We start from the raw sequence: 18,488 nt of genomic DNA, 5'->3' as shown, positions 1-18,488 counted from the left end.
GACGACACTGCGCTGGCCCCACACACTGTACATCTTGCGCAGCAAGATGTTGACTATGTGCTGTGCCTCCAGCTTGCAATCCATGCCCGATGGGATGTCCTTGTAACAGCGTGCAGGGCCAGGAGGGGCAGCGCTGTGAGCTGCCGGCCGCCCAAAGCGAACGCAAGAGGGGAGCGGCCCGTACGTGCAAAATGCATAGCGCTCCACTCATCTCTGTCGAAGAGGCAGCCTGGCAAGTCTCAACGCCCGCTGCTCTCCATCCCGTCGCCGATTCGTAAGGTTGTGAATATAAGCTGCACTTTAACTTTCACAGTCGGAATTTGGGAAAAAAAAGTGTGGCTTATATTTGGGTAAATACAATCTATTACATGTTTTCTAGAAAACAAGTACCAGTATATTAAATGAGATGTAATCGCAGTCAAGTATGCATAGGATTGCAGTCTGTGTGCGTTTTTTGTTCTATATCTATGTGACAGTCTTTCAGATAAGATGGTAGACAGAAAGACAGTAGCAGAAACCGAACTATACACATATACAACCTCAACGGAAACAATTATGGCAACTGGAAAAAGGGTGCCATGATAACTAGAGTGTCACTGTGTCTATATGTACAGTGGTGCCCCGCAAGACGAACGCCTCGCAAAACGAAAAACTCGCAAGACGAAAGAGTTTTCCGTTTTGGAAGTGCTTCGCAAAACGAATTTCCCTATGGGCTTGCTTCGCAAGAAGAAAGCCCATAGGGAAATCTCCGCCGGCCTTCAGAAGAGGTCCTGGACCTCTTCTGAAGGCCGGCGGGGGGCCAAAGTCTTTGCTCCCCCCCGCCTGCCTTCCCGGGATAGCGGAGAAGCGCAGCGCGTTTCTCCGCTATCCCGATGGCTTTTGAAGGCAGGCGGGGGGGAGCAAAGACTTTGGCCCACCGCCGGCCTTCAGAAGAGGTCCTGGACCTCTTCTGAAGGCCGGCGGGGGGCCAAAGTCTTTGCTCCCCCCCGCCTGCCTTCCCAGGATAGCGGAGAAGCGCAGCGCGTTTCTCCGCTATCCCGATGGGTTTTGAAGGCAGGCGGGGGGGAGCAAAGACTTTGGCCCACCGCCAGCCTTCAGAAGAGGTCCTGGACCTCTTCTGAAGGCCGGCGGGGGGCAAAAGTCTTTGCTCCCCCCGCCTGCCTTCCCGGGACAGCGGAGACTTCTCCGCTGTCCCAGGCGATCTGAAAATGCTGGCGGGCGGTAGCGAAGGCTGCGCTGCCGCCCGCCAGCATTTTAAAAGCCCCCGGACAGCGGAGAAGTCCTTGCCCCCCCCCAGCCTTCAGAAGAGGTGGGGGGACAGACTGTCCCCGGACCTGGTCTGAAGGCGGTTTCCCTAGGAACGCATTGATTGATTTTCAATGCATTCCTATGGGAAACCGTGCTTCGCAAGACGAAAAACTCGCAAGAAGAAAAAACTTGCGGAACGAATTAATTTTGTCTTGCGAGGCACCACTGTAGACTTTTGTTTCACCACGCAATTGTGGTCATGCTCATATGCTGAACAGGCCGCTCAGGCGCAGGAGAAAATTACCTGTGCAAACCACCATTTAGAACTTCTTTAGATCCCTGCAAAGTTTTAGTACCACACAAGAAATTTCATTTTTTAGTTCCATACCTCTTGCTTTGTGAAGTTCCAGTACCAGATTATTCTTTGCCTCGCTTTCTTCATTAAGACATTCCATTAGCTTTTGGCGTTCGTGAACCACCTGAGATGCTTCCCAGTTCCTACGCTTTAATTCCTCTTCATAGTGAATATTAGTTTTTTGAGTTTCCTCCAGCTTCAAAAAATTAAATGTTTAAGACACTAAATAAAAGGCTAAGCTGTATTTCTAATATTTTAGACTTCTTATATGATTATTTATTATAGGCTTTGCTAACTAAGTAACCATACAACAAATCACTGTTCGTGTTAAGAAGCTATCTTATCCTTATCCTATCCTTACCTTATCCTTAGGCTACCCAAATCCTCTGACATAACTTTTCAATCACTATTCTGAACAGTGAAGTATAGCACTTTTTTTGGGGGGGGGGTTGTACTTCACCTGATCATATGGTTGGGAACAAAAGCTGGTATTTAGAAGAAAGCCATATGTTGTTTGAAGGCTTTCCCCTTCACGCTATTTTAAATCTCTGACATGTCTACTTATTAAGACGTCTAGTGAATTCAATGGGCTTTACTCCATCCACATGCAGTTTAAAGCCCTATCAAACCACTCTTGTTAAGGGTGCTGACCTCACAGAGCTACAGTTCCCAGCACCCATAAACTACAACTCCCAGGATTATCCATGACTGCTAAAGTGGTGCAATAGTGCTATGGTGCGGATGTGACCTTGCACACATTCATCTCTCCATACGGCTGTGTCCCCCTTCCCTGTTCCCAATATATCTGGAGGATTGTAAGCACATTGGCAATAAAATCTCATCCTGTTTTTGCTCAGTAAAGTGCTATCTCTATTCACGGTGTAACAATATTCATTTCCAGACATGAAAGCAATTACTGATTGGGGAGCTGGTGCCCATTCCTTTCTTTCTACTGAATATATTAGAAGATACAGATCCTCAGCAATGCTCAACATCACACTATTAATATATATGGTTACAGTTTAAAATTAAGTAAACATTAATATAATTTTACCTGTTTAGATGATTCAGCAACCAGCTCTAGGAGCTTTTCCACAGCAATATGCAAACAATGACAAATTTTATGAATCCTCTCTTCATTTTCAAACACCAGGTTTGGGTTTTCAAAAATACTTTCACATAAATGCTCACTCAGTTCAGATACTTCATCAGGCAACGAAGAATCAAAGCTGTGTTCTGGCAGAGTTTGATCAAGAATTCAAGAAATTAAAATGTCACAGGTTTAAAAACAAAAGCAGAGACAACAAAACAACTTGTTATACCAGTGTGATTCCCAAAGTGGGCAGTACTGCCCTCTGGGGAAAGGTGGTGTTACCTATGGGGGCGCTAAGAGTCAAGCAGGTGGGCTCTGGAGGTGAGCCCCTCTGAATGCTCTGATCACTTATGTATGATTGACCAGGTTAGAGCCCAGAGCAAAGCACATTCCTTGCTGTGTATTTAAATTTCAGATTGGATGATAAATCCATTTTTAGATACAGTCGTACCTTGGTTGACTCGCAGTCAAACGTTTTGGCTCCCAAATGCTGCAAACCTGGAAGTGAGTGTTCTGGTTTGCAAATGTTCTTTTGGAAGCTGAACGCCTGGCAGGGCTCCCGCGGCATCCGATTGGCTGCAGGAAGCTCCTACAACCAATCGGAAGCCCCGACTTGGAAGTCGAACGTTTTGGAAGTTGAATGGACTTCCGGAACTGATTCTGTTTGGCTTACAAGGTATGACTGTACTGAGGAACTGAGGTAGTGAAGAAAAAACTAATTTGAGCTGAAGCAAAAGTTTAAGAAATTTTACAGTGAGATTTGGTTACAGAAGGAAATTTCTGGTCACCCTCCTACACAATGAGCAGTTGTTAAGAAGCTCCTTGTTGAATTTCCAGCATCACATTTGCTGGAAGGCCGTTTTAGTGTGGTCATCCGACTTCTGTTCAAGCAAAGAAATCTACTCCAGATTACTAAACATGGTGATTTAAGACTTCTGCTAAGAGACTTTAAACCTGACATTGAGAAACAGGTATCACTTGATCAATCCCATTCATTGCATTAAAAACAATGTGGTATCTAAGACTCTTGTTAAATGACTATCAGACTTTGGAAAGCTGGTTTCACAGGATCAAGTTCATCAATTTTGTTGAATTAATTAAACTAAATCACTTTAACAGTAGTTTGAATAAACTGATACTCTTGATTTTTTGTGTTACTATCTTCCTTAACTGGATGTGCAAATTGCTATTCTGAATAATGTTTTTTTACAGAGTAGGGTGGGGGCACTGGGGATCAGTTTAGGGAACGGAGGGGGGGGTTTGGCAAAAAAAAAAGGGTTTGGGAACCACTGTTATATCTAAACTACAATTTCTGCATAGTAGAATTATGTAATTGTACTTTGTTATGTTTTTTATATTCTGTTATAAGCTGCCCAGAATGGCTGGGGCAACCCAGACAAGTGGGCATGGTATAAATATTAAATTATTAGCAGTAGTATTTATTATCAGGCAGTGCTAAGTATAAAAAAAGTTTCTTCATTTCTTCCTATTTGAACATTTACAAAAAAAATTCAAATAAATTGAAACCTCCAGATTATTAATCAGTTTCTATACATGGTGAAGGAGGAACAAAGGAGAATAAAAAGAGTAAAAGTCAGCCCAAGGCCTGATCCCCATCACAACCTGAGTAGAACCCAGAAAAGTAACATCTTAACAGGCCCTCGGAATACTCAAATATGGAAAAGAAGAATAGATGATCCATCCAAAGTCAAGCACTTTCAGTAGTAGAGACATGCTTAGCTTAAACACATGCTTAGCTTTCAAGTTACACTACAGGATCTTGTTTTAATACTGGCTAGAATGCACCATACTTCTGAGAAGCCTTGGAGGAAATGTATTTGAAGACAATGTATTTGAAACCCATGGTAGTTTTAGCTTTCCTCTGCGCACAATTACCTCTACTGCTTTTCTCTATGCCCAATTTCTCCACAGTTTTACGATTTTGTGCAAGTACTATTTCTCCAATTATACTCCGACTCTCTCCTGAATCTCCAGATGCTAGACTCTCATCAAGACAAAGACCAATCTTCTTGTAGATGAGGTCTTCAGTATCTTTTGTAGCCTTCACCATTTTCAGAAGCAATTTCAAAGCATGCTGATAAGACTCTTGCAGCTTTTTCCTAGAATAAAACATACATATTCTGTCTCTGAAATCTGTGCCATAGATTTCCCTGTCTGATAACTAGCACATCTCCTTCAACACTGAACAAATTCTACCCTCCCAATAATCTGCCTCCTGCACTTTCTATGCGGTCATTGATCCAATGTCTTTCTCAGCAGCTTTGCTGCCACCTTGCCTGCTCTCTGGACTCTTGCCATTACCATTCTCTTGACCCATTCTCCCTACTAACTCCCTATTAACTCCCTATTAACTCTCAGCCTGCCACACACCTTCCATTGGCTATCTTCCTTCATACACTAATGCACCTAAGCAATGTTTAAAACTCCCCAAGTGCATTTAGCGTTTGGGAACCATCCAATCACAATCATGCCAATATTTCTTGTCACTTGGTTGCCACCTAACTTCTCCAGCTGATCTGTGAGAAGCGGAGAAACTTCTCTCTTTTCCAGGAAGGTCCAAGGTATAATTCAGCATCATATGAAAAATGAACGTAAGATTTTAGCTGGAGTTATTTGTATTCAGGGTGGGAGATAGAAGGAATGTACAGTGCATTCCACTTATCCATGAAAGTTTCTTAAATTAAAATGTTATAGAAAAAGGTATTGCGCTCTGGTGCTACATAACCCTCTTAATCATTTTGGTTTCTCTTTTCTGATCCTTCTCCAGCTCTACAATGTCCTTTTTGAGGTGAGGCAACCAGTATTCCAAATTCAGTCACACCATAGATTTGTATGTTATGATATCAACAGTTTTATTTTGAATTCCTTTCCTAATGATCTCTCCTCTCAACCACATAATCAAACCCCCCCCCTCTCTCAGACTCCTTCATCTATTGCACTGAAACAAAAGTATGGTAATAGAGACTTTGGCACCCTGGTTGATAAGCCAGCGTAGAGTAGTGATTAACATCAGACCTGGACCTGGGAGACCAGGCTACAAATCCCCACTTGGGCATGAAGTTCACTGGGTGTTCTTGGGCCAGTTCCTGCCATTCAGCCTAACCTCACAGGCTTGTTGTGGGGGGTTAAATAAGGAGAGGAAGAACCATGCACACCACCTTGTGTTCCTTGGAGAAAAGGCTGGCATATAAATGCAATAAAATAATTTTTTTTAAAAAAATACCAAGGATGAGAAAGATATCATTATTTGAGAAGAGGATGGGTAGACATAGGAAAGCCTGGAAAAAGACTGGAAAACTGCAGGAGGGTTCAGTCCTTCCCCGATTTTTTGGGAAAAAATGGGGGGAACCCTGGAAAAATGGGTGGGGGGGACTCTGGTTTTTCCAACCCTTCACATCTTTTTGACTTGGTAAAACATCAATGGGAAGCATAGCAAATGTAACACAGAACACAAAACAAAGGGTCAAGATAGCTTTTGTTTTGAAGAAAGTATATATGCTGGGATAGAATGTGTTTGCAAGAGAACTGGAAGGCCATGAAAAACCTAAAGGGACACCAGCTACATTTCTCCCCCAAGTTTTCCAGAGTGCAAAAGTTCTAGGGTCCATCTGCAAATGAAGTAAAAATTCTAATCCCATCTCTGAACAATAAAAGGGGGTGTCTTATCATGCCTAGCTGTGGCTTAGTGAGAAGGAGCAAGTATGCAGGGATTCAGAGAGAAAATCTCAGCCACCTCCCTCCTTCCCCCATCTCCCTACTGCCATGCTACCTGGAGATATACCATACATTAACTTTTCCTCCTCAATTCTGGCATCAACCACCCTCAAACCTTACTCTCCTACACTGCCAAGTTTCAAATCAATTAGCTGAGCCATTTTCAAACTATAAATTGTATAAGCCCCCAATTTCTCATTATAACAGCGGAATGAGATTTAGCCAACTCACCCTTAACAATAAAATAAATACATCCATCAAATATACTTTCCCCTGTCTCTGTCTCACTCCTTCCTCTTCCCTCAGGGCGTTTCTGTCCCTAATCACACACTCTTGTCATTTTCCATCTGACCCTCATACTTGACCCTCACTCTATCCAACATTCCCACTCAAACCCTCCCCTCCACTCAACCTTCTTTTACAAGTTAATCTTCAGCATGTGTGAAGCACACATTCATAAATCCCACTGACTTGACTAACATTGGTCACAAAACTACATTTTTTAAACTACAACCAAAAGCCACATACACAACACTTCCCTTGAATTAACATAACAAATCACACAACAGCACAAATGGACAATTTTTTCCCAGAACAAACCCCCTTCAAATTCTATGGGGGGAAAACACAAAGCAGCTGTCAACATGCCAGAATCACTTGTCTAATGTCAATCTTGTTCAGAATAAGCCACTTCTTATTCTCTAATACTTATTATTAGCATTATCTGCTTCAATGGTATTCTCTTTTCTGAACCTTAATTTATACTGCTTGCCTAATTTATATAAAAACCAAAAAATATTTTGAATATCATGAACTAACCTTTCATTAGTACAAATCTCCATATCAGATCTCAGTAAGGCCATTAGAGTCTCTCCTTCCTGATTCTCTCTGTCTCGTTGCTGGAGGTTTCTCAGTTCAGCATCAGCATCTTCTAGTTCTAAGAATTTGACTTTCTCCTCCATCTGTAGAAAATGTAACAGTGAGCTAAAAGGTTTTGCAAAAGCAACATATAGAAAATTCATTTTTTAATATGCTAAATACTACAATGTAACTTTTATTGCACTTTAATGGCTAAGTTCATTGTTAAAATTCATTTTTTAATATGCTAAATACTACAATGTAACTTTTATTGCTAAGTTCATTGTTAAAACTGTAGCAGGCGCATGGTTCCCACAGAGACCATGAAGTCCTGAATCACTCTCAAGATTGAATGTTGAATTCCCTCCCCCCATAAACAAAAGCCTGGGAGACTTCAGTATCACTGTGAATACAATCCAGGATAGCCCAGGATGACAGTGGACAGCAGGATGGACAGTACTGCATATGAAATACTGTAACTGATCTTCCTCCTGTTTAAAGAAGATTTGACAGCAACGACTGCCATACACATACAGGAATATATGCTTGTATTAATGATACAATCTCTACTTTCTGCAATTGCCCCACGCTAACCCTATTTTGTTATGCTAGAGAGCAAAGAAAAGAAATCAAAAACAGCTAGGCATCTAAGCCTCACTGAAATTTTATAGTAGTAAGTATTTTTGTGAATTCCTCTATACTATCAGTACTTAAATTTCAAAGACCTTCAGATTGGGCATTGATAAAACAAATTCAGAATTGGTCCAAAAAATCGTTTTTCTATAAACCTGCAGACTAGTTTACCTTAGAATGTAATAATATCTATGTCTTTCACACCTGGCTAAGGAATGAAATATCTAAAGCCTTAGAAAGGCAATTTATTTAGTAATTAATGCTAGTATAGTCCTTGGAGTGAGTCAGTTCCAATAGCTGGTCCCACAGACTGGCTTATTTGACTAACGGCAGAAAAAGAAAATTTCTATATCACATGTTTTCCCAGCAAGGGTCAAATTAGAGAGATGTCAAATGCATGAATTGCCTTTAATGGCTAAAAGAAAATAGATGGAGGGAGGAAGGGATCAAGTCTTTCCTTCTGTATCATGATCTAAATAACAAGTTCCCCCTCCCACAGATATCTACCCTGGGAGGGAAACTGCCTTTGGCACCTTTGCTGCACTTGCTTACAAAGTTTTATCAGAACTAGTTAGGTAATACAGTGGTGCCTCGCAAGACGAAATTAATTCGTTCCGCAAGTTTTTTCTTCTTGCGAGTTTTTCGTCTTGCGAAGCACGGTTTCCCATAGGAATGCATTGAAAATCAATCAATGCGTTCCTATGGAGACCGTCCGGGGACAGAGGGGAAGGCGTGCGCGCCTTCCCCTCTGTCCCCGGACCTGTTTTAAAGCAAGGGAAGGGGCAGCGGGGAGAATCGCTTCTCCCCGTTGCCGCCCCTTGGTTCAAAAGGGGTGCGGGGACAGAGGGGAAGGCGCGCCTTCCCCTCTGTCCCCAGAGATTGCGGGGCTTCGCCCCGCCGCCCCTTGCTTCAAAAGAGGTCCAGGGACAGCGGGGAAGACGCGCTGCGCTTCCCCGCTATCCCCGGAGCTTGCGGGGCAAGCTTCGTTTTGCGAAGCAAGCCCATAGGGAAATGCGTCTTGCGAAGCGGCTAAGCGAGTTTTTCGTCTTCCGAGGCGTTCATCTTGCGGGGTACCACTGTATGTTAAATGCATTTATGCATGCAATGTATGATCTAATTTACAGCTGCAGCAGAACTGGAGAAAGGTGTCAATTGATATTGTTCCTCAAACAGGGCGGCTTCAAATGAAGGCAACCTACAGAAACCAAGTTAAAAGATTTTTGCTTCTCTTAAAAATCAAAGCAGATCCTCACTTGTTGTTTGTCTAACTTGTTGCTTTACCTCTTTCTGAAGATGCTGGCAATTCTCTTTTTCTTGATTAACTTCCACCAAATGAATATCTTGAAGTTCCTGTATTGCTTTTTTATGTTGCTCCTCTATATGGTGGATTTCTTCCCGCTGCACATCCAGGGCATTATGATAGTCATCTTTCAACAAACGTCGTTGTTTTCCTAGCACTACTGCCAAATCTTCCTACACATAATCAAAAGTTAAAAACAGGAATCCCAAATTGCACATAGTATACCTTTACAAAACAATAAAGCAAAGGCAGACATTTGTACCAGAAAAATATACCGTATTTTTCGCTCTATAAGACGCACAAGACCATAAGACGCACCTAGTTTTTGGAAGAGGAAAACAAGAAAAAAATTATTCTGAATCCCAGAAGCCAGGACAGCCAGCGGGATCGCTGTGCAGCGATCCCGCTAGCTGTCCTGGCTTCTTGCTTGGCTGCGCGCAGCTTCTCCCGGGCAAGGGGAGTCTTCATCCCCTGCCCGGGAGAGGCTGCACGCGGCTAAGGCTCCCCCAAGAGCCGCGCTCCCTTTAAAGAGCGCATGGAGTGTGTGTGCGGCTCTTGGGGGCTTTTCCCCGAGGAGGGACAAGGGCAGCCCTCCTCAGGGAAAAGCCCCCAAGAGCCGCACACATGCTCCACATGGCTCTTTAAAGGGAGAGCTGAGCAGAGCCTCCCACCTGCATTCGCTCCATAAGACGCACACACATTTCCCCTTACTTTTTAGGAGGGGAAAAGTGCATCTTATAGAGTGAAAAATATGGTAACTACTGTAGCTCATTTTGTTGCTTCACTTACAGATTATTCAGGTTTTAAAACAGTTTCCCTAAACAGCTATAGAATGTCAAATTCCCTAACTTTAAGGGTTACAAACTTTCTGCTGCACAAATGTCAGTTACTCCATCTTGCCCTCCCCTATACCTATAACATACGCAGCAGGTGCAGTGCACAAATAAAATATACATGTTTTTGGTCACAGATAAAAATCAAATAAAATGAGAAACTTAAAGGGTAAAAGAGAAACTAAAAGAGAGCAAAAGCAAAGCCTATACAATAGCTGGCCAAATCATGATTTCGCTGTCTGTGAAAATGCTGCATGCCAACATGCTCCCTCCTCGCTTGCTGACTCCTTCCTCCCCTTCCACAGTAAATCTACTTTGCTGTGGTGTCCAGAATGAATAAACTATATTTGCTGCCTACAACAGTTTACATTCAAGAGCCAGAAACGCATCTGAAAGCATGCTTCTGTTCTAGTGCAGAGAGAAACTGTGGATTACTATCCATAGTTTGATAGATTTAGAAAACACAGTAAACTACTATACAGTCATACCTCATGTTACGAACGCTTCAGGTTACATGTTTTCGGGTTGTGGACCGCGGGAAACGAAAAGTACCGGAACGGGTTACTTCTGGGTTTTGTCGCTCGCACCTGCGCAGAAGTGCCAAATCGCGCTTCGTGCATGCACAGAAGTGCCAAATTGCGCTGGCGCAAACATGGCGCTTCAGGATGTGAACGCTGTGGGTTGCGGACATTCCTCTGTCATGGATTATGTCCGCAACCCGAGGTTCCACTGTATAGCTATTACAAATCAAAAAGTAGGGGGGAATCCATATGTGCAAGGAAAAAAGACACTGGAAGCCTGCACCACCTGTGACATCTGGTTCAACCTGCATCACTCAAACCCAGAACTCAAACCCAAGAGTAATTAATGGTTAGCCTCACTCACGTTATGTGCTGCTTCTAGTTCTGCTGCCATTGTTTTAAGTTTTCCCATGTGAACTGTAGTCAACTCTATTTTCAGATTGTCTTGGCAAATCTGCAGCTCTTCAACATGTTGAAGTTTCATCTCATCTACTTGAGCCAAAAACATTTGATTTTCCTTATCTTTCTGAAGCAACTGGTCTCTGAAATCTACCCACAAATCTTCAAGAGCTTGCCTGTGCTCATCTTGCAGGAGCTGAATTTCAGATATATATGTTGACTCTAGAGAATCCAAATTTAATAAATGCTTAGTCTCCAGTTCCGTAATTTGTGCTTGATGATTATTCCGCATGTCTACTATCTGAGTTTCTAGAGCCTGCTGATTTCTCTCAAATACAGACTTGAGCGTTTCAGTGTCTGCTTGGTGCTTTGTCTGTAGAATGGATGTCAGGGACGAAATATGCTCCTTATGCTTATGCTGCAATTCTGTCCTTTGGAGATTGAGCTCCTCAGTATGTTTTTCCCTCAGCTCCTGAAAGAGAATCTCATGTTCTCTTGTGATTTTTTTAGTAATAGCTTCACGCTCTTCCACCAATCTAGATGTACAAGGAAGTAAAAACAGTAACACAACAATAACAGAACAACAACAACAATTTATTATTTATACCCCACCCATCTGGCTGGGTTTCCCCAGCCACTCTGGGCGGCTCCCAACCAAATATTTAAAAAATGATACAGCATTAAACATTAAAAACTTCCCTAAACAGGGCTGCCTTCAGATGTCTTCTAGAAGTCGGGATAGTTGTTTATTCTCTTGACATTTGATGGGAGGGCATTCCACAGGGCGGGCGCCACTACCGAGAAGACCCTCTGCCTGGTTCCCTGTAACCTCACTTCTCACAGTGAGTGAACCGCCAGAAGGCCCTCGGCGCTGGACTCAGTGTCCAGGATGGATGATGAAGGTGGAGACGCTCCTTCAGGTATACTGGGCCGAGGCCATTTAGGGCTTTAAAGGTCAGCATTAACACTTTGAATTGTGCTCAGAAACGTACTGGGAGCCAATGTAGGTCTTTCAGGACTGGTTTTATATGGTCTTGGCGGCTACTCCCAGTCACCAGTCTAGCTGCCACATTCTGGATTAATTGCAGTTTCTGAGTCACCTTCAATGGTAGCCCTACATAGAGATCACTGCAGTAGTCCAAGCGGGAGATAACTAGAACATGCACCACTCTGGTGAGACAGTCTGCGGGCAGGGAGGGTCTCTGCCGGCGTACCAGATGGAGCTGGTAGACAGCTGCCCTGGACACAGAATTGACCTACGCCTATCAAAAGCCTCATCACACGTCAGAACTGATATCATACAAGACAATTTCATTTTTACCCCACACCACAATTTTACTCTCAGAGCACTGTTGCGTATTATTCTAGAAGTGCTAGATACGTTCCCTTTACAGGCACAGAAAACGCAAGGCTTACAAAGTCCATTATATTTTAAATAGAACTCTTCCATTTTCTTTCCCATATTAACAATGGAGAGCTCCCTTACCCACAAAAACAGTCATTTACCAATAGAAAACGGGAAATGTCTTGGCTTAAAAACACACATTTCCGTATGAGAAGGCATCTTTCAAGTCATTAGGAGCAAGTATTAATAAGGCAAGTCTGCTGAAACACACACCTCTAAAGAATAAAATAACACCAGCTTTCTCCTAAGAAAAGGAAGACTGTATTATGAATCCTAAGTGATTTCCCTTCTCAACTCAACACCCACAGGACCATTCCCTGCCCCCCAATTGGTTTCAGAAACAGGAAACCTGGTTAACCTCCATACAAACCCTTTCAATTTGGGTCTTCTGCCCACTTCTTTTCAAAAGAAGGCTCTGAGCATCCATGAAACAGGGAAATTACATTTTAATTGTAATTCATAAACAAAGCAATGTTTGCCTGTCCTTCCCAGTCTTTTACTACACCTTGATTATGTACAGACTTACATAGCCCTGTACAACCTGGGGCTGGGATACTTCAAAGAATACCTTCTCCTGTATAGACTTACCCACTTTTAGTGGAATTTGATGTCAGTATGGATGTTTTTAGTTAGCTTTTTGCAATTTACCTGACATTTTTAATAACTATATTGTGCATTTGAAACTTTTAATAACCTACTCTGAAATTGCTCTGTAATGAAGAGCTGGTAAAAAAATGATTTACCATAAATCATAATCACAATGATAATATAGTAAATTACAAACCTGCTCTGTGCATCTTTAAGTTTAGCTTTCCACTCTTCTTGTAATGCTTCTTGGGCTTTTTCTAACTCTTCAGTCATGAGGGTCTTGGTGGAAGTTAGTTCACTGTCATATTGAGCCAAAGTCTTCTGTGCATTTACTAAAGTGTCCTCCAGCTGCCTGACGCAGTTCTGCTGCTCCTTTAAGGATTTCTCCAGTTCTACAATTCTAGCAGCCTGCTGCTGCTGAAGCCAAATCATTTCAGCTTCACGAAATTCAGACTGCTTTTGCAAGGCTCGCTTCTCACACTCTGCCTTGCTTTCAAGCTCTTTACGCAACAATGACAGTTTCTCTTCAGCCTTTCTTCTTGATTCCTCCTGTTCTCGTTTCCATTCTTCAGCTTTTGTTTTATGAGTCTGTTCCATTTCCTGCAACTCCTCTCTAGCTTTGCGTAATTCATTTGCATGATCTTCAATGAGTTTGCGTTTAATCTGTGAATTTAATAAAAAAAAATCAGTTGAAGTTTCAATCATATAAACTCTCAATATCAAATTGCTTGAATTTAAATTATGAACTACCAATCTGATGCATTTTTATTAACTTTATTCAAATTATCTTATTTTATATAATATTAAGAAATGAACATGCACTATCATCTAAATATTTGCTCAGAAGCAATCTCACGGTTTTCTATGGGGCTTACCCTCACATAAATGTGCACAGGATTGTAGCCCAAGATATTTTAACTTTATACATTTTACTCTTTCTAGTGCACACAAAACTGCTAAAAGCTAATATAGGGAAAAGCAAATATAGAAAGTACCAGTAAATTAGACACTAATCCAATACCCAATTAACTGGGAGTATGTCCCATTTATGTCAACAGGACTTACTGCTGAGTAGACCTGTATGGGACTGCACTGAATGAAGTATAATGTGATCCATAAAGTCACTTTTTAAATGAAACCAATGCAGACAAAATTCTGAAGGGGATAGTTTCCTTCCCCAGCCCTCCCCACCACAGCCACCACTGGAAAGCCTTTGCAGAGGATCAAGGAGATCCCTCCTGAAGAATAGCTGATGGGGTGGAAGCAATTGTTGAGAGAAGGGGATGGGAAACGTTCCTTTTGTAAAGCCTCCTTTACTTAACGTGTGTTAAGAGACAAAAAACCCTTCTCCCAGCAGCCCAACATGTTCTTCTCCACCTTGTGCATGAAGCCCCCTGTCCTTCTACAAAGACTTGTAAAGAGGGTGCAGGCAACCGTAGCCAGAGAAGAGAACAGGACATTTTGCTGCTATGGATTTTCTTACTTCCACATAAACATATACAGGATAGTTTAACAAATTAAATTTCAACATACAGGATAGCACTATAAAATCACAAATAATAACAGGATCAAAAATTATTATTATTATTAATTATTATTATTATTATCTACACAAACCAGACTCTTTATATTTTAACAGAATTAGTCAATGATTTTATGCTGCAATCCGATGTACATTTACTCAGAATTAAGACCCATAAACTAAAGAGGAATTTTCTATGCATATTTACTTTGAAATAAGGGCTGTAAATGTTTCTTAATACAGTGGTACCTCGGGTTACAAACACCTTGGGTTACAAACACTTTGAGTTACAGACTCCACTAACCCAGAAGTAGTACCTCGGGTTAAGAACTTTGCTCCCAGGATGAGAACAGAAATCACGTGGTGGCGGCACAGTGGCACCATTAGGTAAAGTGGTATCTCAGGTTAAGAACAGCTTCAGGTTAAGAAGGGACCTCCGGAACGAATTAAGTTCATAACCAGAGGTACCACTGTAACTAGCAAGGAACTCCTGGTGTTTGGGAATTCAAAGAAGCTAACAGCAGCCCTCACTGACAATAAATGCAATTCTGTTTTTTTTTTAATTTTAAATAATATTTATTACTTTTACAACAATTTAAACACTTACAAAAAAACACAAAAAAGTACATTACAATACAAAAACACTACATAAAAACTAACAAGACAAAACAAAAACAATTTAAAAACACACACAAAAAAAAATTTCAATATCTTATCTTTCTTTCACATATTTCCACGGCCTCCTCACACCTCCCTTTTTGTATTCCACTTCTATTAATTATTTCAGCAATTCCTTTCCATCTTCCCCTGTTTTCTATCCTATAATTATCTTAACACATTTTAACCTTATTTTTCATTTAATACTCTATTAATCTATTTATACTTAATTCCTTATAACATTTCTACTAAAGCTATATAACTTCATTCCAACATTCTTCTAATATTCATTGATTTTACAATATTTCTATAAATAGTCTTTAAACTTTTCCCAGTCTTCTTCCACCGACTCTTCTCCCTGGTCTCGGATCTTGCCAGTCTTTTCCGCCAATTCCGTCTAGTCCATCAACTTCATCTGCCATTATCCAACACTTCAGTGCTTTCAAGAAGCAGCCATTCTCTCAGCCAGCAAAAAGCAGATGATTCACAACAAAGTTTAGAGGTCTGGCAGGGCAGGTCCACCTCCTTCTTTGGCATCCATCAATATCTTAAATTTTACTCGAGGCTTCCTGCCCTGCCAAACAAATCTAGAAACATCCCTCTGCCACCTCCTGAAACAATCCATCCCATCCAAAACTTGCACTGTTTGAAACAAAAGCAACATCCCCGGCAACACAGCAACCCTCATCCCCACCACAACAACTCGGCCCAACAATACCAACTTCAAATTTGTCCATATTTCCCAATCCCCCTTCTCTTCAATCCAACGTCCTTCACAGTTACCCTTAAATAGATTCACATTTTTGGCGGTCATACTGACCCCCAAATACCTCTCTTTCTCAACCGATGTTAGTCCTATCTCCTCCTGAAACTCTGTCAAACTTTCCTTTCCCAATTCAGGTAGGGCTCTGGTCCTCAAATTCGTCTGTTTTTCTTTAAGTTCCATCATAACAAATGTCAGCTTATGTTCATCAAGTTGCCTCTGAATGGATGGGACTCTCTCACTCTCCAGTTGTATTGCTTTACATTCAGCAGCAAGGGTTTTCTCCCTGACTTCATCCGCAGTTTGCCGCATCAAAGTAGATTCCTGTATCAATTTCTGGATGGTTTCTGTGTTGGTGTTCACCTTTTGTCCCAGATTATTTAAACTTTCTACAATTAAGTCGATTTTAATATTTGCAGCATCCACTTTCACATTTATCACGTCTGTTTTCTTGTGAAGCTGTTCCAGCGAATCGTTTATTTTCACTAATGCGACCACTAAGGCCTCTTCTGTCGACATTTCGTCTGTTTTTTTCCTTTCCATTTGCCATAACACTTAAGAGATTCAAGGTCAATCCCAGAGTCTCACAATTTTTTATCTTGCAGCTGGAAATTCCCCTAGCCCAGCTCTTATAAAGCAACCAATTTCAGAGACTTCCACTAGGGGGAAACAGTTTCTATTTATAATAGTCAACAATGTCCCCTTTAAACGCAACTCATACAATCCAAAGTTAGTTTCAGTTTTCAGTTACTTTTTACTCCTTTTTAGAAGCAGCCGGAGACAGTAGAAACAATGTATTTCTCTTATTTTGCTAGCTGTCAAGGAACTAAGTGCTGTCAATGAAAATTCCAAAACGTCAGTCCTGCTAGCAGCCCGTTTCCAGGGTCAGAGTGGCGGTATTTTAACTCTCTTCACTCTCTCCTGCAGGCATACTCAGTCCGCAACTTCCCCCCTTCTTCTCCTGCCTCCAAGGGGGGTTTTATGCTCTTTACCGATGGAAATTTAGTTTTTTACAAAAGGCTTTCCAAGACTTCAGCTTGCAGCCTCCTTGCCTCAGTCTATTTACAAATAGGGAAGGCGGACTTCCTGTATTGAACCTCCCTGTTTCGATGCCAAATTAAACGTTTAAAATCCAATTCTCCCGCTTCAGCTCTACTCACGGGTAATTACTTTGGAGTCAAATTGTCCACAGGAAAAAGTCAGTGCTCTCCGGCAACAGCTATGCGGCTTTGCTCCGTGGAAGAAGCAGACGTTTCGAAACACCGCGCCGCTCACCCCACTTCGCTCCGGATCCCCGAAACCGGGTTTCCCCGCGAGTAGGGGAGGTGCAAAAGGTGCCCGCCGAATCCCACGCTCAGACTTCTCCCGCCTGTGATTTTTTGTGGGTCTCCGCCTTCGCCGTGGCGGCCAGACCCAAATTCCCACGGGGCAAATTCCTCCCGATCAGAGGAATTCTGCCATTACCGGAGGCACCAACCCGGAAGTCTCCAATAAATGCAATTCTGAAAGTTTCAGTCTGCCAGCTTGATTCAACATGCCATCCAACAGTATTCAAACATAGCAAAACAAAACAAAACCTTGATCTCAGGAACTACTGTGCCAAATTTAGTTACAATATCTTAAGAGGTGTCCAAGTGAACAATTTATTTTTGAAAATGTAATGTAGAACAAAATTTATTTTTGAAAAATTGTTGATGCACATATGTATTATTAATTAAAATCCTTAATTATTTCTCAGAAACGCAATATATCAACATCCCTCCATATTTTACCTGCTCCAGCTCCTCCTTCCAATGCATTTCTTGACACACACTAATTTCCTTTAATTTTGTATTTTCTCTCCTCAATTCTTCTATGTCTTCTTTTTGGGTCTCAACCTGAAGAACACAAAGTTTAGCTTTGTACTCATTTTCTAGTGCCAAGCATCGCTCAGCCACTTCCATTTCTACTTGACGCGCAGCATCTTGAGCACTTTGTAGACCAAGTTTAGCAATTTCTGAAAATAATAAAAGTTTAAAATATTTTTCATCAGTTTTCATAACTGCAACAAAATACTGAACAAGACATATTTAGTGTTTCATTGCTATAATCTTAGTTTAGATTAGAATATTAACACTATTAGAAGATTATTAACACTGCTATTACAGGGGTTCCATTCCTATTTGCAGGGTTGTGTCCCCAGTACTGGGAGGCTGCTCCTCTGGCCCATGGCAATTATGCTATGGGATCGCACAGGTCTCTATTTTTTTATTAAGTTTTTTAAAATAATTTTTTATTAGATTTTACAATTTAATATTCAACACATTTACCATATAAAAGAGAAAAAAGAAAAGAAAACGAAACTCCCCCCCACGCCATGACTTCCTTCAACTTCCACTTCTGGTTCTTTAAATATTTGCTGCTTCTGCTTAATTTTTGTCTTATTTTTCTGATCTTTTAGCTAAATGCTCTTATATTCTTATCATTTTTATACCAAATTTTCTTTCAAGTTACATCCTACACTTGATTAATTTCCATATTGTTGTTTCTTAACCTTTACACTTGTTTTCTTAGTTGTGTTTACTCAAACCCTGCTAGT

The 18,488-nt window shown here is 41.4% G+C and overlaps 1 protein-coding gene across 2 annotated transcripts in view; it reads right to left on the bottom strand.

The window, feature by feature from the left end:
- Nucleotides 1-18,488, bottom strand: part of PCNT (pericentrin) — a 90,717-nt gene that overhangs the window by 52,276 nt on the left and 19,953 nt on the right. For both annotated transcript variants that reach the window (XM_053363529.1, XM_053363520.1), the window contains exons 11-18: nucleotides 17,683-17,906; nucleotides 13,165-13,631; nucleotides 10,941-11,511; nucleotides 9,204-9,395; nucleotides 7,251-7,393; nucleotides 4,593-4,816; nucleotides 2,658-2,839; nucleotides 1,637-1,799 (exon numbers count right to left, since the gene is read on the bottom strand). In XM_053363529.1, coding sequence (XP_053219504.1) covers nucleotides 1,637-1,799; nucleotides 2,658-2,839; nucleotides 4,593-4,816; nucleotides 7,251-7,393; nucleotides 9,204-9,395; nucleotides 10,941-11,511; nucleotides 13,165-13,631; nucleotides 17,683-17,906 — 2,166 coding nt within the window. The remainder of the gene's footprint in view (nucleotides 1-1,636; nucleotides 1,800-2,657; nucleotides 2,840-4,592; nucleotides 4,817-7,250; nucleotides 7,394-9,203; nucleotides 9,396-10,940; nucleotides 11,512-13,164; nucleotides 13,632-17,682; nucleotides 17,907-18,488) is intronic.

Source organism: Podarcis raffonei, chromosome 1 (genome assembly GCF_027172205.1).
Source record: "Podarcis raffonei isolate rPodRaf1 chromosome 1, rPodRaf1.pri, whole genome shotgun sequence".
Taxonomy (NCBI): Eukaryota; Metazoa; Chordata; class Lepidosauria; order Squamata; family Lacertidae; genus Podarcis; species Podarcis raffonei.
The sequence above is the reverse complement of the archived record's forward strand: the minus strand, read 5'-3'. Positions and strand labels throughout refer to the sequence as shown.